General features: G+C 54.0%; 2 protein-coding genes across 5 annotated transcripts; one reads left to right on the top strand and one right to left on the bottom strand.

Annotated features, from left to right (window-relative positions):
* The first annotated feature begins 462 nt into the window (after window positions 1–462).
* DNAJA3 (DnaJ heat shock protein family (Hsp40) member A3) lies at window positions 463–11,297 on the top strand. 2 transcript variants are annotated; one of them, XM_074885719.1, is made up of 12 exons: window positions 463–668; window positions 844–968; window positions 1,375–1,458; window positions 2,234–2,440; window positions 3,516–3,668; window positions 4,644–4,791; window positions 5,900–5,964; window positions 6,864–6,992; window positions 7,436–7,551; window positions 8,286–8,383; window positions 10,262–10,378; window positions 11,127–11,268. In XM_074885719.1, exons 1-11 carry the CDS (start codon window positions 470–472, stop codon window positions 10,363–10,365), a joined length of 1,428 nt encoding a protein of 475 aa, XP_074741820.1. In that variant the 5' UTR covers window positions 463–469; the 3' UTR covers window positions 10,366–10,378; window positions 11,127–11,268. The 2 variants fall into 2 exon arrangements, with proteins under 2 accessions (XP_074741820.1, XP_074741821.1); XM_074885720.1 differs by lacking the exon at window positions 10,262–10,378 and having other exon boundaries at window positions 11,127–11,297.
* A 532-nt stretch (window positions 11,298–11,829) lies between these two features.
* On the bottom strand, window positions 11,830–17,892 carry NMRAL1 (NmrA like redox sensor 1). Of its 3 annotated transcripts, none has more exons than XM_074885722.1 (6): window positions 17,840–17,892; window positions 17,586–17,653; window positions 16,464–16,702; window positions 15,407–15,656; window positions 14,705–14,895; window positions 11,830–13,180 (listed from the first exon to the last, which is right to left on the bottom strand). In XM_074885722.1, exons 2-6 carry the CDS (start codon window positions 17,623–17,625, stop codon window positions 13,010–13,012), a joined length of 891 nt encoding a protein of 296 aa, XP_074741823.1. In that variant the 5' UTR covers window positions 17,626–17,653; window positions 17,840–17,892; the 3' UTR covers window positions 11,830–13,009. The 3 variants fall into 3 exon arrangements, with proteins under 3 accessions (XP_074741823.1, XP_074741824.1, XP_074741822.1); XM_074885723.1 differs by having other exon boundaries at window positions 17,586–17,651; window positions 17,833–17,848; XM_074885721.1 differs by lacking the exon at window positions 17,840–17,892 and having other exon boundaries at window positions 16,464–16,788; window positions 17,586–17,817.
* Window positions 17,893–19,707: the final 1,815 nt, after the last annotated feature.

Raw genomic sequence — 19,707 nt, 5'->3', positions numbered from 1 at the left:
AAGGCGGGGGACCGCGGAGGCGGAGGCAGCTGCTCCCCGAGGCCCGGCGGCCGCAGCCGCTCGGGCGGGGGATGTCGCAGTGGGGTGCGGGGTCTGGCTGGGCCCGGCTCCCCCAAACCTCCTGACGAGGGTCCCGTCTGCCCCTCCCTTCCCCCGCGGCCCCTCGGCACGGAGCTCGTACTGCCCCTCGCCCGGCACAGTCGCCCTGGGCACCCTCCCAGGGGCTGTCCCGGTGCCTCCCCGCTTGGGGCCGCCACACCGAGGGGTTCCGCAGCGGCCGAGGCCCGGCCCGACACCGCCACGATACCGCGCCCGGCAGCGGCGCCGCGCATGCGCAGCAACGCGGGCCCGGCGGCGGCGCGGAGCCACTGCGCAGGCGCGCTGGGCCGCCGCCCCCCCCCCCCCCCCCCGGAGCGCGGGCCGTCGCGCGTCGCCGGTGGCGCAGGCGCAGCGCCGTGCGCGGGCCAAGATGGCGGCCGGGGGCTCCTCGCGCTGGCTCGGGGCGGCCGCCGCCGTGGCCGCTGCCAGGAGCCGCGGGCCGGGGGACGGGCGGCTGCCGCTCGTCTGGCTCGTCCGGGGGCTCAGCGTCCCGCCGCCCGCCGCCGCCGCCGCCTCGGCTCGTGCCGCCCGCCGCCTCCTGCCGCTGTGCGCCGGGCTCTGCGCCGCGGGTGAGCGGGGGCGGCGGCGGGGCCTCAGCGGGGAGGGGGGTGCGCGGCGAGCGGCGGAGCCGTCGTGTTGGGGCCGGGCGGAGGCCGGGCCCCTTCCCCCGGCTTTGTCCCGCCTCCTGCCCTTGGCGGCGCCGTCCCGGCCCTCACCCGGCCCCTCTGCCCTCCTCTCCCGCAGGGACGAAGCGCGCCGCCGCCTCCTTCCACAGCAGCGCCGCGGCCCGCGCCAAGGAGGACTATTACCAGGTGCTGGGGGTGCCCCGCACCGCCACCCAGAAGGAGATCAAGAAGGCCTACTACCAGGCACGTTCGGCCGCGGGCCCTGCGGGGGGGACCTGCCGGGGCTGCCCGCAGCCTCTTGCAGGGCAAAGAACAAAACCGCCCGCGAGATCCCTGTGCTTGGCCCCGCTGGAGGCCGGGGGGCGGCGGTGGGAAAGCTCCTGCATCGGGTTGGGGACCTCTTCAAAAGCGTGGTCTGTCTGTGCTGTCACCTCGGGTCTCCTCCCAGGAGGTCCTGGGATTGCTGAGAGTCAGGAGCAGCTTCAGTTGTTCCTTATATTGTGATGATAACGGAAAATGAAGGCTTTCAGTTCCCTAAAGCACAGATAGTGAATGCCAAGCCCTGCCTATTGTGTTTTTCCTGGTATGTGAGATATGCTAAAGTAAATTGCTTCTCTCTGTCGCTAATAGTTTGATTTTTGTTGTTTAGCTGGCAAAGAAATACCACCCTGACACAAATAAGGATGACCCTAAAGCTAAAGAGAAGTTCTCTCAGCTGGCAGAAGCCTATGAGGTAATATGCAGGATTTTATCATCATGCAAAGGAGGAAAAATTGGAGAGTAGACTTGGGGGGGCGGACACACACATTTATTGTGTACATTTCCTGCAAAACCATGTCTAATTTTTGATGTCTTATACTTCAGGCTTGCGTGTCTCTGTCCCAGTGGTGTCTCCCAGAAATTACTTAGCCCAAGTATCTGATTTACCTGAATGTGTTTTGGGCTCTTTCAATTTGTGTGCTCCTTCTCAGCAGTGAGTGACCAGCACAGATGCTGTGGTTGCTGCTGTGGAATTATTGGTCAGCTTAAATAAACAAACAGAAAACCTGTCAGCTGTTATCAGCTGTTTGAGACAGAGGTGCCTTCCACTGTGCTCCTCTGGTCCTGTTTCTTCCTGCCCTTCAGCTCGTTCAAAAATCTTGTGCTGGTTTTTGCTCTCAAGGGTTTCCAAATTTACCCCAGCACTCTTATTACCAGCTTTCACCCGATATATTAATGACTGACTGTATGATGTACGTTATTCTTGCTTGTTAGAAATTAGTAAGATCTTGTCATTTTCCTGATGATGAGCTGAGAGATACCAGGGAAGAAGCAGCTTTTTGGTAATTCATATGCTGCTGAGAGCTGGGATAACCCTCCTGATGGCAGTGAGGTTTGAGAACGTGGGCTTGTGGCTGTAACGCCAGTAGCCTTGAATCCTCCCGAGAGACGTTGCTCTGCAGATCCAGGCTGCCCAGTTGCTCGGGATCTGTACAGTGTCCTCATGGCATCGTTCTTTTGCCCCAAAGGTGTTAAGTGATGAAGTGAAGCGGAAACAATACGATGCGTACGGCACGGCGAGTTTTGATCCTGGCGCCACAGGTGCTGGTGCTGGGCGGCAGTACTGGAGCAGTGGTCCATCGATTGATCCAGAAGAGCTTTTCAGAAAAATCTTTGGAGAGTTCTCAGGATCCCCTTTCGGTGATTTTCAGAATGTCTTTGACCAGCCGCAGGAGGTATGAAGTGCATTTATTTTTCAAGTAATGAAATGAAAATGGGAAATGAAAAAGCTAGAGAGGGACACTAGTCTGTCTCAGATCATTCCAGGAGCGAGCTTAAGCAAAGAAGTTGTTTCTGGGAATGTTGCGTTGTATGGGTGGGCAAGTCAGGTATTTTTGATAAGCTGTGTAGATACATTCTCCACACCTCCAGGTAGAATATTTTTTCTGGACTTCAGCTGCTTCATCTGGTGTTTACTGACACCAGTTGGTGCTGCCAAACAATTCCGTCATGGTAGAGGTGTCTTTTCTGCTGTACATTGATTTACACATGTCTGCTTTGATCTGTAATGCTAAAAACCACAAAACACCTTTTAACTAGAAAACAAGCCTTCCAGCATTAGGTTTGGCAGTTTAATTGGCTTAATTTTGCAACTTAATTGGCTTAACTTTGCAGTGGAGCCCATAATAAAACCTATGTCTTGTTCTTTGTACTGCAGCTAAATGCTCTTTTAAGTATTGACAGTGTTGGTTCATGTGCTGCCTTCAGAAATGTTTGGTATTCAGTATTTCTGGCTTTAGTGAAAATGGCCTTTCTATTATAAACAGAATTTCTATTATAAACAGAATTTCCTATTTTTGTGCAGTCATCTTTGCTGATGTAAAGAGTTTAATGAGGAAGAGCTTGGGATTTGTTGGGATTGAAAGCCTTCTCCCTCACCTGTTGCTGAATTCCCATTAAGCAAAGCCTTTAGAAGCATTAAGAGTTTTCCTGAGTGCAGAAAAATGCTTGACTTCTATTTTTACTTCCTTTTTTTGTATTTTTAAATTAATTTCTGCTACACAGCTGCTCATCAGACTGGTGTGATCATCATTCCTGTAATGTTTGCTATCCCTCTGTACCCCTTTTTACTTATATGAGAGATTATTGCTTCCTCAAGTGAGGCAGAACCCTTCTGGATCTGTTTCTTCCCACCCTCTGTTACCTGGATGTGTTTTAAGCATTGTTTGCTATTTGGCCTAAACCAATTTCAGTCTGCTTGAGACCCCGTCATGTGTTGGCTGCAGACTGATGTCCGTGTTTCCTGTACAGTATATCATGGAACTGACATTCACCCAAGCTGCAAAAGGTGTTAACAAGCAGATTGTGGTGAACATCAATGACTCCTGTGAGCGATGCAATGGTAAAGGACACGAACCTGGTACCAAAGCGCAGCATTGTCACTACTGCAGTGGCACTGGCATGGTAAGTGCTTTTTAAGACACAGGTTCTGCTGTGCTTTTCCTTATGGGGGCAATTCAGTCCCCTCCACAGTGAAAAATTCTCACTACAGTCATCAGCTTATCTTGGGTGAAGCTGAGTTAATGTGGACTTGCTGTTAATAGGCCCTAGATGGATTTTCTCTGTATTAAAGAAGTGCTCCACCCAGCTAAAAGCACTAGCCTTCAGGGCTAGGTCATCCGGTATCCTACATCCAGCAAGCCACATTTATATAATGTAACAGTTCTGAAATTACTTGGGCATTACTTTGAGGGGTGGAGGGAGGAGGAGGGTGATGATAGCCTACACGTAATTATGAAATAAGAAGATTCAAGTTACTTACAGTAAGTAATGATCAAGCTTCAGGCTTTCAATTTCCACGTATCAAAATGTGTCCCAGCAATCAGTCAGTGACCAGAGTGTCTTTCTGCGCAGAACAGATGTAGTTGGTGAGAGGAGACTGTGAGCTCTTCCCACTGTTTCCTTGTGTGCTTCAGTCTGACAGGTGGCTTTCACAGTTCAGACCATGGCTGAGTCCCTATAACGTTTTCCTGGACACTGGCAATAATTCATGCAAATGGATTGTCCTTAGATTCCTCAAAATACAGATGTTTTATAGTCCCTTGTGAAATGGCACTGTAAGGAGCTTTGTTCCTTTTTGCACATTAAAGCCTTGAGACAGGAAGTGTTGCGTTTCCCTTGCCCCTGCCATACTATAGTAGTGATAGTTTTCAGTGGAAATCAGAATGTGATGGCAATTGAATCTCACAAGCAGCATCCTCTGGATTTCTGAGCCAGTTTTCTGCTCCTCCTCTTGCTAAAGGATATTGCTGTCCTGTCAGGTTGCATGTGCGATTAGGAGGACTCAGATGTGCTGGGCCAGTTGCTAGCAGTGTTTTGTGGAGTGAAAAGTACCATCTCTGTACTAAATATTTGTACTCTCTGTGTTTTCTTCACTAGGAGACAATAAATACTGGCCCTTTTGTAATGAGATCTACGTGCCGACGATGTGGTGGTCGTGGTTCCATCATAACAACACCGTGTATAGTATGTCGAGGAACGGGGCAAACCAAACAAAAGAAGACAGTGATGGTCCCTGTGCCAGCTGGTTAGTGGTGTACTTGTGTGCTGCTCTCTGTTAAAGAACTGTAGTTATTTGCTTCCACTTGGCCAACAGCAACTTGCCTCCAAAGCATGGCCGGTCCCTGCCGGGTACGAATGTAACAGCAACGTAACAAGTTTTGCTGCAGAGAAGCGACCTTAAGAACAAAGCAGGTTGATAACTTGGCAGTTGATCAAAGGGCTAGTGATGAGGTGAACTTCCTGGCCATGGATATAAATTTTCACTTTGCCCTTCCTGAGTGAGGTTTTGGTTGTTGCATGGATCCTTCTAGTCAGGTTTTGAAGAGTGAAACTCTCAAAAGGTTTTGTTGCCTTGGGTTTTCTGTTTGCCCTTGATGAAGCCTGGGGAGAGGGTGGGAATCTTGAAAGCCTTAGCCTGGCTCAGAACAGTGTGCTGATGGCCTTCCTCACCAGGGAGGGTACAGCGAGTGGTGGGGCTGAAGACTTGCTTCTATGAGACCGCCCTGGATGAGCAGCCTGGAATTTTCCTGCAGCTTGTGGAGGCTGCTCAGTGTTCCTTAGTCTGATGCGGTTCCCTAAAGAATTCCGTAATTTATTGATTGAAGTAAGATTTAGGACAAGAGATAATGGCCTCAAGTTGCGCCAGGGAAGGTTTACACTAGATATTAGGAAGTATTTCTTTACAGAATGGGTAGTCAGGCGTTGGAATGGGCTGCCCAGGGAGGTGGTGGAGTCCCCATGCCTGGAGGTATTTAAGAGTCGGGTTGACCCAGCGCCGAGGGATCTGGTGTAGTTGGGAACTGTCAATGTTAGGCTAATGGTTGGACTGGATGATCCTCAAGGTCTTTTCCAACCTAGACGATTCTGTGATTCTGTAATGAGCCTGCTTGGGGCGTAGTGATCACCTCAGAGGTATAAACGTGTGCTGACACCTCCTTCCTTTGGCCACAGCTCCTGGGCTCCTGTGGAGAGCGTTGCTGTGCTGCCCGCTGGTAGGTCTTGTGCCTCGTGCTCCTGGATGTGCGGGTGCTGCTGTGGTGGCCGGCTTTTGGGGATGGCAAGAGTTGGAGGTGCTCAGGTAACACGTGGATTAGAACGCAAGGTAACGCTCCCGCTTTTTTTTCTGATTGCAGGTGTTGAGGATGGGCAGACAGTTCGGATGCCTGTGGGGAAGAAAGAAATTTTCATTACATTTAGGGTACGTATCGTGAGATGTTTTCCTTAGTTAAGTTGGTTGGTTGTTCCCTTCACAACTGCCTGGGAAGCGACTGTGTGAATGAGGGACAGAGGAGGAAGAGCGAGTGATCCTTTGAAACAGCCGAGGTAACATGATCCACGTGAACTTTCTGAGACAGCAGGAGATCCGCATTGTAACAAGCAGTGTAACGTGAAGTCTGCTCATGAAGAATTGTGCTGCCTGTTCCAGGACGAGGCCCTTGTGGTAGTGTGCATCAAAATGCAGAGTAGGTTCTTGATACCTTGAGGTTTTGACTTGGAAATGTGAAGGAGTTGTCTGCTGGCAGAGGTGGGAGCACTGCAGAGGGCAGCGGGAACGCCCGCGGGAGGCTGGTGGGTCAAGTGTCCTTTTTCAGACCCGCATTAAGTGCTGCTTAGCACACGTTTTGTAGCTGGGGCCCTCTTCTCCTGTAGGTATCCTGTCATATGTGTCTGTATAGGAGAGAATTGTTTTCAGCACCTTTTTAGTGGTGTGGGAGGATTTAATTCTCTTCCAGCTTGTGAAGCTGCTGCAGAGGTGCCTCTCTCCCTCTTCTCTTCTGGCTTTCCCCTGTTCGGGGTACTGGGCAAGGCTTCTCCGTCTCCGCAGAATCATACTGACACTGATAAATTGACACCAGGATTAGGGGAGGGAGTTGCTGAGGTAGGAAGCGGGCGTCCTACTAAGCCTCTGGCTAATTATGATTATTTTTCTAAAAGACTGAGCGTTAACTTACACTTCTTTAGCCATGCAGTTTGTGGATGGTAAGGGTCTGACTACAGCATTCTGGTATGTTTTTCTTCTGAGAACCTGCAAAGCTGTTTACTGTGAGAACTCTGTTGTGGTGTGCTCACTTCTCTTTGGAACTGCCTGCCTTTTAGGTTCAAAAAAGTTCCGTGTTCAGAAGAAATGGAGCAGATATCCATTCAGACCTCCTTATTTCAATAGCACAGGCTGTTCTGGGAGGCACAGCCAGATGTCAAGGCTTGTACGAGACAATCAATATCACAGTAAGTATGCTGATGTGGAAAAGCTTGGGCATAAATTCGATGTGGGACAGCAGAGACTTCCCCTTTACTGCAAAGATGGTGCAAATCTCCTAAGTCTGCCAGTATTGTGTTTCGGACTTGTTCAGGATTGAGTGTCAGGTAGTTTGTGACCTGCTTGGTCACGCCTCCTTTCCTGTCGCTGCGTAGGGACAGGGAGGGGAAGGGCTGGTGGATTGTTGGACAAATCCCGTCCAAGCTCTACAGACTATGCGAGGTTCTTTACTTGTTCCTTCAAAAGCTTTTCTGTCATTACTGACAGCTTCTGAATGTGTCCAGATGCATGAACGTACCAGATCTCTCCCATCCTACTTTGAAGCTTGCTGGAGTAGTTAACTTTTATAGACATGTAATTACTATATAAATGGTTAAACTAAAGTAATAAATGTGACACCTCTGTGTTGTAGATACCCCCTGGTATTCAGCCAGACCAGAGAATTCGAATGAGTGGGAAAGGCATTCCCAAGGTTAACAGTTATGGCTACGGAGACCACTACATTCACATAAAGATAAAAGTTCCTCAGTAAGTAGAGCTAATGCAAGTTTCTGTGAAATCTTGAACTTTTTGCAAAACATGTTGTTCAGAAAGATTTTTGTGAAAATGCCTGCTGTATGAAGATGATTAATTTCTCGCTCTGCTTTTTATTCTAGTGTGAGGTACATTTTTTTAATAATACCATTTGGCAACCCAGCTCTAAAAATCCTAAACCCTGCAAATGCATAAGTAGTTCTGCACCTGCATATTTGCCCGGCTATCTGTGATTCTGTCTGGATCCCGGTTACATAAATTCAGTGTTGTGGCTTACAAAGTGTCTGTGCTCTCACACCTACAGCTTAAAGGAACCGAAGTCCTTGGCAGCTGCTTTTCAGACTGCTTGGCCACCCTTGGCTCCTGTGGTGAAGGAAACTTTTTAGCTTGTATTGCTGCACTTGGCAAGGGAGTTCATTTCCTGAGGTCTCCCCACCAGATGTGTGTTCTGTTGCAGCTCCACACGGTTCTTCTCAGCACTTGAAAATACTTTGATTTTTCATTGCAGTTTGGTGAAATGCATATCTCCTCTTCCACTGGGGCTTTTTCTTTATAGATTGCCCATTTTAAGAGCACCGTAGGGATTCTCAGCGTCTGCCAGCTGTATTTGTCTTGTACTTCCAGTAGCTGCTGCCTCTCATGCGTGCTGCTGAAGAAGGTTAAGGAGGTCTGTAGAGACACTGTCCCTAAAGACAGGCAGAACCAACACCTCTGTCTTTGACCTGCAGGAGGCTGACGGATCGCCAGAGAGCCTTGATGATGAGCTATGCCGAGGACGAGGCAGATGTGGATGGCACAGTGAACGGGGTCACAAATACAGCATCGGGTGAGTGGGGGGAATTAGTGCTCCTTTGGAAATACTTCTAGTCTGGCGTTAATAGGCTGTAGCACAAAGCAAGGAGGGAGCCTCTTTCCAGAAAGCTTCACTCAAATACTTGCTGGGCAGATCTGTGCATGACTAGAGTGTGGGTATTGAGGTACTGGGGGTCCTGACAGGTTGTGGTGAGTCGCTGTGGTGATGAATGCCTTCCGCTCCCTGCTCCTGCCCCCGTGCCAGAAGTAACTTGTCTTAGTAGCAGAGGTAGAAAAAGAATGTGCTTCAGGCCAACTTTCTGTGTGAGCTAATCCATTGTGCTTCTGACTGAAGTGGGAATGTTTCTCCTTGAAAGCTGGAGGGGAGCACTGCTGTCAGAGCTGCTCTAAGCCATACCTGTGCACATGGGGGAACCTGGGATGGGAATGTTCATTGGTGCTGAGTCAGTAGACAGTGTCAGTGTGACAGAGGGAACAACATCAGTGGGGAGCTTTGCAAAGCTGCTCTTTCGGCTCCGGATCAAGAATTCTGATTCAGCAATTGTTTTAAGTTTCAGGGGTGAGGTACCTGGCATCAGTGGCAGCTAAAGGCAAAACATGGTAGAACAGTAAGGCAAGAGCTTTGTCTTTTGTTACTGGAAAACAGTTTTTTCTTTGCTCATATTGGAACAGTGAACTTGTTAAAGCTGGTTGTCTTTCTTCTTATACTTTAAACCAAAAAGGGCATTTATGACTGCGTACAGCTAGGCAAAGGTGAGAGTCTTTCAAAGCTGCTAAATGATCCCAGGAACTCGAGTCCTCTCTACTACACATGCCAAAGCCTGAGGAATATATGCTGGAGTTCAGGATATTGGAAGGCAGTATCTGCCAAATACTTACCAATGTTATGTCTTATAGTGCTTCCCTAACACAGAAGTTACATCTTTCCCGCTGAGGGTAAGCATTAAAGGTCAGCCTTGGGGGAAGGGGAGAGATCTCCAAGCACAGAACGTGCGTTCCAGCTTTTTAAAGACGTTTGTGCCAAAGGACAAAAACGTTCCCTGTTTTTTACAATTAAGCAGCAAGGTGGATTACAAACAATGCCAGCAGTTTGCAATATAGAGACAGGCTGTTGCTCAGATCATGTCCTTGCTCTGGGAAGCAGAAACACGCTGAGTGGCTGGAGGCGTGTTCTGCTGCAGGCCTCAGTATTTCATACCATTGCATCAGGCAGCTCAGGAGTCAGCTGGGGGAGGATGGGGAGGACTGGACTTTGTTTTCTCTGTGCGTGAAGAAAGCTTGAGGAGGATTTGGGGGTCCTCTTATTGACAGTTTTACTGTCAAATAAAAGGAGATTAGCAAAGAGGTCTCCTTTGTTTTTGCTGTAGCCACTTCTGGAGGGACAAACTTCTCAGGACCTGTTTATACAGGAGAACTATGCTTGCTGCTGCCAGTGAGATTCCTTATCTGGACGCTTGTTCTGAAATACTTGTAGCCTTTTTCATTCTAGCCTGAGTTCGTTTTCTCCTTGATACTGTTTGTCTGAGCATTGCTTGAAATTACATGAAGCAGGGTCCGAGTGTGGTTTTGCACTGCTTTGCTCTAAAGGATCATGATATGACCATGAAACAGGAAGAGAGGTTGTTCCAGGGACACCAATGCAGCTTTTTTTTTGTCTGTAAAGTCATGGCTGGATGGCTGGCTGTGGTCAAGTTGTTTTTAGTGGCAGACTCTCAATTCCAAGTGCTTGTTTCTGAAGCCTGTGGGGTCCCTGGCCTGACTCTGCAGCATGAGAATTCCCTCACAGCTGCCTTGACCATTCCCTGTCTAAAATAACCCGCTCACTTTGTCAGGGGTGGTGGCTACAGGTGGGAGATGTATCTGACTGCAGCCCTTTGCTGTTTGTGTCCAGGTGGCAGGGCCACGGCTAGCGCTGACGCAGGCGGGGATAGGCCTGAGGCTGAGGAGAACAAGGAGGGATTCCTTTCCAAACTTAAGAAAATGTTTAGCTCCTGACACCCTATCTGAGGTAGGAGGCCTCTTGTGTTTTATCGTCGTCTTTCCCACACACTGAGCAGAATTTGCACTTCTTGGGAGGTAGAAGCAGCAAAAGCACAGTGTTGCTTCTCACTTAGCCTCAGGCCTTCCAGCCACTGGTGTGAAAAGCCCTAGCTGTCCCCTGTGACCTGGAGCAAAAAGCCAGGGACTAAATTGCATCGTTGCTACAGCAAAAAGCAGCAAAAATGCTGGGTATGTCTTCAGGGAGGTTGCTGGCCTCCCCTGCAGCTCTGCTTCCATGTCCACTCAGTGGCTGTACCTGACTCAATGCACCGAGGGTGTTACTGGCCTGGTAAAGCTGGGACTGGGCAGTTCTGTTGCCCACAAAGAGCCTGGGCTTGCTGAGAGGCACAGGAGGGGCTGGTGTGCTCAGGCTGGACTTGCCCCTGCCATGGGCTTACAGCACCTGGAAGGAATCAGTCCTTGTAAAGCACCGCAAAGCCTGTGCCACGCAAACGAGCAGTGTTAGAACTCGGGGCAGCATTTCAGTGGTGCTGGCCTGCTCTGAGGCAGCGCTGCAGGCTTGAAATCTTCTCTGGCAGACGCTGGTGTCTTGGATTGCAGGGGCTCGGCTTCCTGTCACCACGGGCTTCAAACTTGTCTGCTCTGTGTGGCTGACAGAGCGTGACGCGGGGCGGGGGGGAAGTGCTCTCGTGCCTGCGCTTGTGCCTCAGGCCGACTCGCTCAGGAAACAAATGTCTCTCTTGCCTCAACTGCAGGGAAACGTTCTACTGGAAACTAAGAGCCAGCAGCAGCAGATCATCTTTGAATGAAAGTTTCTGGCAGCGGGCTCCCGAGAGCGAAGGACGTCAGTCAGCAGCACAGTGTGGATCCCAGCTGGAGAGGCTACAGACCACTGAGGCACCAACAAGCATCATGATAGAAAACCCACCCACCGCCCCAGGCACTGGTAATGAAGGGAAAGGCCAGCTGTGCAGATACGCGGCGCTCTCTTGGGGTTGCTCCACAGTCCCTACTGCTGCTAGAAGCTTATTTGGTAAAAATTAAAGTTGAAATTTTATTTAGAATCTGAAACAGTGGAAATGTGAAATAAAAATTGTCCTCCCAGCACAGAGTGTTGGGTGGAGTCCAAGATGGCTGCTGCTCACTCAGGTGCCCTGTGCTTGGCGAACTTAGCACTGCTTCTCTTCTCCCAGGAGACTTGGTGGGTCAGTGGGTTTTAGCCCTGTCCTCACGACAGCTCTCCTCGCTGTCCTGCACACCTCTCAGGGGAGATCTCCCTGGGGCTGGGACTGCCTGCCCAGCTGTCTGGCTCCCTCCGCAGCCCTGGGGTTTCTTAGTCCTGCTGATTTCCTCCACAAAAAGGGGCTTTGCCACGGGTTTCCCTTACCCCCCGAATTAACTGAAGTTACAACACAAATGCTGTCGCTTCTGAATGGGTGCAAGTTTATCACCAAGCCCTTTGTCAGTTTGGGACAAAGTCTTTTATTACATTAGTGCAACACCCGTAGCATAAATGATTGGTCAAAGAGTCATTGTTCCTACATGTGTGAGAATACAAGTGAAGTGGATCACTCCTTCCAGGTGGAGTCGAGCTCTTGCAGTGAGTGTTTTCATGGTTACTGTAGCCCGCTGTTGTTAGTTCTACCGTGCAGGTACCATCAGCCCACATACTAATCGACCAGCTAAACAAGGACATGTCATAGTCTTGCCCTTCTTAATTTGCTGAAATAAAGCACGTGTTGCCTCCTGATTAAACTGTCTGTAAAGTGATTCTGTATCCATGTAAATAAGATTGACTTCATAAAGATATTTAACACGTGCTGTGCCTTGCTGCCTTGTCTACTCTTCCAGTCTTGTCTGTCACCCCCGTTCCCTCCCCCTGTAACAGGAAGGTCTCTCAGACAAGGAGCAGAGAGGGCTGGATGTCCTGAGCAGCTCTGGGGGCTGTGAGGGCCTTTAAGCATGGACAGAAACTGCCCCATCCCAGAGCTGTTATCTGAGCAGTACCTAAAGCATAGGGTGGGGTGGGGGAAGGAGTCTAAGTGAGTCTTAAATCCTAGGGTGGGGCAGCAATTGAGATTAGCTCTAGGCCAGGCCACAGCTCTGCGCTGTCTGATTTAGGAATTAAGCTCAGCTTTTGTGTTACACAGTGCCCCACATCACTGTGCAGTCGCCCATGGCCAGGGTGGTGCTAACACAGCGCTCTGCCCCCTGCCTCACCTGAGCTGTGGAGAACCCCCCGTGTTTTGTGGGTGCTCAGGAGCCCGCACTGGCCGTGGGTACCTGCAGGGGCCAGAGGCATGAGGCATTCAGCCCACGGCCTGGTGCCATGTGTCAGAGTTGCCGGGGAAAGCGTGATCCTGGGAAAACAACCCACCACCACCCTACAGCTGTGAAAACACCCAGAATCACTAAACACACCCCTCCCTGGAGACAGCGTGCAAAGGTAGTGCTTCTCCTGCCCGTCTGCCTGCAGCTGTGCAGCCTTTCCTCTCACACTGCTCTGAACAGTCTCACCAGGGCAGCAGGAGAACCCTGGAGTGCACCCAGGGACCAAAGCTCTGCCCAGCCCCGCAGGGTCAGCCCTTCACCAGGGCACTACCGGAGGCAGTCGGGCAGCAGAGAAGGGAGGGGAGGGTCAGAAGGCAGCCTTATTGTCTGCCACCCACTGAGGGAAGGTGCGGGCCTTGGGGTTGAGTTTCATGGTCAGGTCCACGTTGCGGTCTGGCTTCAGGGCGTAGAAACGGAACATGGCAGCCAGTTCCTTGGCCCCAGGGAAGTCATGTTTCTCATACTCCTCTGGGGAGATCTGCAAAAAAAATTTAGGGGAAAAAAAGTGTTGTCATAGGGCAGAGTCTGCTGGGGTGTTTCCCTTAGAGCATGCAGGGAAGCTGAAGAGGGCTGCATTAGAGCCACGTTATCTCCACGGGTGAGGAAGCTCTGCTGCTCTGGAAGTCATTTGGGTCAGGGTGGTGTAAAGGAAGCAGCAGCCCTGCGGCGTGAGGGCAAGGCGGAGGAAAGTCTGTGCCTGAGCACGCTGGTGGGAGGCGGGATGCAGCAGAGCCCTGTCTGACAGTCAGAGCTGACCCCCCCCCCCCTTCCTCCAGCGCAGCGTGAGAAGGGGTCACGGTGGGGAAATCATGCTGCAGAGATGCTGAGGAGCTTGTTCTGAATCTTCCCCGAGCCAGCCACCCCCCCAAAGCCACAGCCATGGGCAGGGCAGTGCCACTGAGCACCCGACAGCCCTGCCTGGCAGAAACAGCCCACCCTGCCTCGGGCCAGCACCCGGCTCTGGCACGCAACACGCTCTCCCCAGCGGCAGAGGACCAAAGCAGCTCCAAGGGAGCCCTTCCCTGCACCAGGGCACAAGCTGTGGCTGAGGGGTTCTAGAAACACAGGCTTGGGGGGTCCAGGAGAGCTCTGGAGAGCCTGAGCAACACAGGCTGCCACCTGGCACCCCAGCACTTCCTTCCCTGCCTGAATCAAAGGGTCGACCACTGCTTCTGCACTGCCCTGGGGCCCCAGGAAGAAAAGAGCTTCTTATTTGTCCCTGGGAGAGCAGAACCTGCAGGGAGCATTGGAGGTGTTTCGTTTCTGCTGAAACGTGCTTTGTTCTCAAAGCAGAGTGCCGCTGCACCCCTCCTCCGTTGTATCAGCCGCCCGAGGGGAGCAGCACAGCCAAAGCACAAACAAAAAAGAAGTCCTGGAACACTGAGAGGCCAGGAGTGCTGCAAGGGTGACACAGCAAGGCCCTCGGGGCAGACGTGCTGAAGGGAGGGGCAGCAGCAGACCAGCTCTGGAGGTGCCCAGCCCTCCCAGCGACTGCCTGGCCCCTGGCTCTGCTGGAGACCTCCCACTTCAGCCACCCCCCAGAGCCAGGCACCGACCCGCCTGGGTGCACCGCGTGCTCCATCAGCACAAGTTGCCTCGTCGACAGTACCAACAAGGCAGTTTTGGTGCCAATGTGTGCTCCAGCCGCATGCGGGGGCAGCGGGACTAATCCTGTACACTGAGCTATGAGGGCCCTCCGTCCCAACAGCTCCCCACCTTGCTATTAGGGCAGAGCAGTGCTCGTTTTGCCACTGCTGTGTGTGCTCAGCCCCTGTACAGACCCCCCCAGTATTCCAGACCAATGGGAGAGGCTGGGTGTGCTGCTCCCCAGGGTGCCCACCCGCAGTCAGCAGCAGCCCAGCCTGGGCAGGGACCTGCAGAGCGTGAAGCTGTTGGGAAGGTGCAAGGATCGTCCCCCCACCACCTCAAGGCAGGTTGCAGGACCCTGAGCCAGCTTCCCCTCACCTCAAGAACACCAAAACCACCAAGGGACGCTTCCTACCTTGCTGGGTTCCACTGTCTTGCCCGTCTGCTGGGAGAGGACAGCAGCGTACTCTGCCTCGGTGAGCTTGCCGGTGCTGAGCCCGATCACTTGGCCTACGTACTCCTCCGGGGACTTCAGCAGGCAACGTACAACAGGCCCGATATCCTCCACCGCCATCCCATCCATGGGGGTGTCCCCCATGGGCAACTCTGTATGGGATAGAGACTGATGCCAGCCAGAGTGCAGCCCTGCTTGAGGGAGCCCAGCTCTGAGGAGGTGCAGCTGGAGTTTTGGGCACCCAGCCTCTGAACATGAGGTGAGGAAGAGCCGAGAGCACCCATCAGTGTGGCAAGACACAAGAGCACCTCCAGGGCTGAGCTCCTGAGCAGCACTGTGACTCGCCTGGATCTGCAGCCCCACCTCTGACCCCCAACATCCCAACTGCTGGGAGCTGGGCTGTCCAGAGACACTCTGGGACCTGCAGAGCAGCCCTCAGTGCCAGAAACAGGACTGGGATCCCACTTAATTCTTGCAGGCCACCAAACAGGTCTGAAGGACCATAATGCAGCTGCAACTCGCTGTGCGCAAGCTGGCACAGGCCTTTCTTCCCCACCAGTCTGCAGCCCTGGTGGCTCCTCCACCCCTCAGTGAGCCTCTGCACAGTGGGAGCAGATGAGAACTACAGGACACTGACCAGGAGAGCAAGAAGTCCCCTCTTACCCAGGACAAAGGTATCTCCCTGTGGGACCTTCTGTGGCTTGAAGATGGAGAGGAAGTTCTCAAAGTAGAACGGCAGTCGGATGGTTGTAGTGGGAACACCAACCTTCTGGAAGTACTCCTCCACCACACCTTTGCCGTCAAAGTGGAGCACCTCCAGCTGGCCCCCCGTCAGCTGCTTCACGTTCTCCAGGCCGCTGTACACGACATGGCGCAGACCCAGGCGCTTCGACAGGTCAGCAAGTCGCTTTCCCTGGGTGAAGGGTGAAGCCGGCCATGAAGAGGGGAATGGGATGCGCAGGGGCTCTCATCATCCCCCCCACTTCCCTGCTGTTGCACTGGGCAGGATCCGACACGCGCCAGCTGAGCAAGCCCCTCAGCTGGAACCAGGGCTGGGCAGACCCAGCGAGCCCCGTGAGTTGCCAGAGTCCTCTGCTTACACCATCCTACATTAGAAAGGTCACACCCTCCCCAGCTTTGATGCTAGCTCCTCTGACAAGCATACAAACACCACCCCTAAAGATCTGCCGGGCCCAGCATACCTGCCCTAACACACCTTATCTTTTGTTTGCTGCCATCCAGGCGTGGCCATCATGCCACCTTACGAGATCTGCTCTGGGGTGAACACTGCCCTTGGGGAAGGCCCTGGCATTTCTGATACACATTTGGCCCCAAAGCTGCAAGTGCAGAGAACTACAGGACCGCAGGCAGCCCTGGCTCAGCCCCTGGAGGCTCTGTGGAGCCCAGTCTTCCCACTCCTGCTCCTGGGCAGTGCTCTCCTCCACGCCAAGTCTTGTAGCATTTAACAACTCCCTGAAGGCACCAGATCCTGGAGCCACGTGACTGCGAGGGAACAGGGAACAAGTTCTGGCTTTGCAAGAACTGGGACCTGGTTTGTTTGTGAGGCCTCAGGACTTTTCTGGACCGGCCACTTGAACTGTCAGGGCTGCCATGGCTGCACTAAGAGCTGTCCCATGACCCCAATGCCACACAGCTGTCCCTTGATCCCCCCCTCCCAGGCCATTCCACATGTGGTCCCAGTTAAAGCAAGCACTGGTACCTGCGCGATTTCCTTCTCTTTGCTGCAGTGCTCCCAGAAGTTGGTTACAACAAAGGCTCCGTAAGCACCCGCCAAGGCCAGCTCCAGCGATGGCTCATCGTCCTGATCCGCCTTCACAACCTCAGCTCCCCTCTGCTTCAGCTCCTTGGCCTCCTTCTTTGTGGGCCTCCGTGTCACTGCGCGGACCCTGAAGGTCCCATCTTCCAGCAGAGCCCGGGCCACGCAGCCCCCCTGAGCCCCTGGGTGTGCAGAGCCGTTCAGAGCCGTGCAGAGCCCCGACGCCGCACAGGGCTCTGCTGCTGACGGGAGCTGGGACGAGCCGTGGCTGTGAGACAGAGCTGCCTGACCCCGCACCCTCCCTGGGGCACAAGGACCAGCCCCTCATCCCTGGGCCCCTGCCAGCCCCACTGCCCCTTCCCTGTGCGGCTGCTCACAGAATCATCTGGGTTGGAAAAGACCTTGAAGATCCTCCAGTCCAACCATGAACCTCACCCTGACCGTTCCCAACTCCACCAGATCCCTCAGCGCTGGGTCAACCTGACTCTTCAACCCCTCCAGGGATGGGGACTCCCCCCCTGCCCTGGGCAGCCCATTCCAACGCCCAACAACCCCTTCTGCAAAGAAATCCTTCCTAAGAGCCAGTCTGACCCTGCCCTGGCGCAGCTTGAGGCCATTCCCTCTTGTCCTGGCGCTGGTTCCTTGGTTCAAGAGACTCCTCCCCCCTCTCTGCACCCTCCTTTCAGGGAGTTGTAGAGGGCCATGAGGTCTCCCCTCAGCCTCCTCTTCTCCAGACTAAACCCCCCCAGTTCCCTCAGCCGCTCCTGGTAAAACAAAAGCCGCTCCTGCAGGCGGGCGCCTTCCAGCCCCCCAGAACCCCCACGGGTCCCCGGAGCCTGAGCGTTTCGGGAGCGGGGGACGCCCCTGCCTTCACCTGCGGGGACCCTCCGCTTCCTCCCCCTCCTCCTCCTCCTCCTCCTCCTCCTCCGCCGCCGGGCAGGGCACCGGGGCTCGGCCCAACCCTCGCCCTCCCCACCGGCCCGGGGCGGAGCCCGGCAGCCCCACGGTTCCCGGAGGTGCGGCGGCCCGCGCGGGCAGGGGCCGGGCGTTTCCCCGAGCACTCACCGGTTGCCCCGAACACCACGATCAGTTTTTTCCCAGCCATGAGGCAGCGCGGCCGGTCCCGGGGCTCTACCGAGGGGAGAGAAACAGAGAGGTCGCACCGCCGTGCGGGCCCGCCCAGGCCGCGGCTCAGCCCCCGGCCCGGCCCCGCTCGGGCGGGGTCCCCCGGGCACGGCGGGCGGGAGGCGGCTGCGGGGACCCATCGCCGGGAGCCCGGGGCGGCGCGGAGCCGCGTCCGCTCACAGGTCACCTCGGCTCGGCTCGGCTCGGCTCGGCTCGGCCGGCCCCGACGGCGTTCGGCTCCGTTCGGGTCTGCTCGGCTCCACCCGACTCCGCTCGGCTCTGTCCGGCGGGGCGGGCCCCACCTGTCCATCTCTCCCCGGACCCGCCCACTTTCCCCCTGACCCCGCCCACCACTGACCCAGCCCACCCACCCAGGCCGCTCCCACGCCCTCCTGGCCCCGCCCACCCCCTCCCGGCCCCGCCCACCCCGGCGGGTCGCAGCGGGCCCAGCCGCGGGGCTGCGGCGGCGGCTCCGCGGCCGTTCCGGCAGCTCCGTGCTCAGCCCCCGGCCGCCCTCTGAGAGCCGCTGAGACCCCCGGCGGGTCGTCAGGGGTTTTGCCCCGGAGGCGTCCCAGGGCTTGCAGCCCCCCGCGCTGCAGGAGCAGGAGGGGCTGCGGGTCCTCCGGTAACGCGCTTCCCGCCTGTCCTTGGTGATCCCGGAGCATCCCCCTGCCCCCCCCGGGGATGCGACGGTTCGTTATCCCCAGGCAAGTGACTTCTGCCCTGGGCTGAGCTCGGGGGACAGTCCCTGCTCACCCCCTGGCCAAGCTACTCGATAGGTTGAACTAGTAAATATATCGGGAAATTTGGGGTTGAATCAAGTAAACAGCCCAGAAAATATGTGAGGGATGCGTTCCATACAGTTGTAAAGAAATAATTCGGAGGCATTAATTAACATGAATAATTGTGAAAGCGGGAGGTGCAGCCCCAACTAACTTCTGCACAGTCATTTTTGGTGTGAGGGAGCTTTAGCTGCAGCTTACCAGGAAGGTGACAGCTAATGGGACTTCCCAGATGCCATCTCCTCCTGACACCAGCCCCCTGACAGGGGGGGAAATTACCAACAGACCTAACACTTGGGAGGGGAAAGGTTTTAACCCCTTAACAGGCGCAGCCCCAGGGTGGGCAGAGAGCGAGGCTTGTGCCCGGAGCAATCCCTGGGAGACGCACAGCCCAGAGCGGCGGCTGGAGGTCCCAACTCCTGCTTGCCCCCACCTCTGCTCCCCAAACACAGCCCACCGGGTGCAGCCGGTCTGGCCATGAGCCCCCCCTGACCCCCACCAGCTCTTCGTGACAGCTCCATCAGCCATCATCATCACCATCATCTCCACCATCAGTCATCGACCAGCAGTCAGCTAGACTTGATGAAGGGAAAGATGTGTAATTATGGATTTAGATACAGATTCATTAGCGCTACCTGTTAGATATAAACGGACACCACCAGAGCAGATCTGCTAACAGGACGAGCTATTTTCATCTATTTTCACCACTGACTTCTGCTTACTCTGACCTCTCCCAAACCATCCCAGCGACGGCAGCTTTTAGCCCAAAAAACAAGTCGCTGGGCATAAAACATGCATCAAACCCCACCATGATGTGTGATTATCCCATTGTTTTGGTGAGATGCGCTTCGCTCCCTTCCCTGGGCACTGCTGCCCTGCCCCGGGACTCACAAAAAGCAGATTTATTTGGGTTTGGCCTCAGTGCTGCTGTGCCACCCTGCCCACCTACCTTCAGGGAACCTCTCTGCTCAACATCTCAGAATTAATAGGATTTGCCTAAATGCCAGCAAAACCTGTTACAGGATTTACAAATTAAGGTTTTTGTAGAACCAAAATGCAAAATAATGAGCAACCCCACTTGCCTGAGGAGAGCTGGGGAGGGGAGATCCCTCCAGTCCCGGGTGGCTCTGGCTCCTTGGGTGCGGATGCAGCGCTCCGCGTTAGCAATAAACTCACAATCCGAGAAAAGTTCAGCTCTGGCAGGAAAATGGTTTTGGAGAAAGGGGAGTTTATTCCTGCCCCTTTATTCTGCTCTTTCAAGATACAACATGAATTTACAC

This window comes from Strix uralensis, chromosome 16 (assembly GCF_047716275.1).
Source record: "Strix uralensis isolate ZFMK-TIS-50842 chromosome 16, bStrUra1, whole genome shotgun sequence".
In the NCBI taxonomy this organism is placed as follows: domain Eukaryota; kingdom Metazoa; phylum Chordata; class Aves; order Strigiformes; family Strigidae; genus Strix; species Strix uralensis.
The sequence above is the reverse complement of the archived record's forward strand: the minus strand, read 5'-3'. Positions and strand labels throughout refer to the sequence as shown.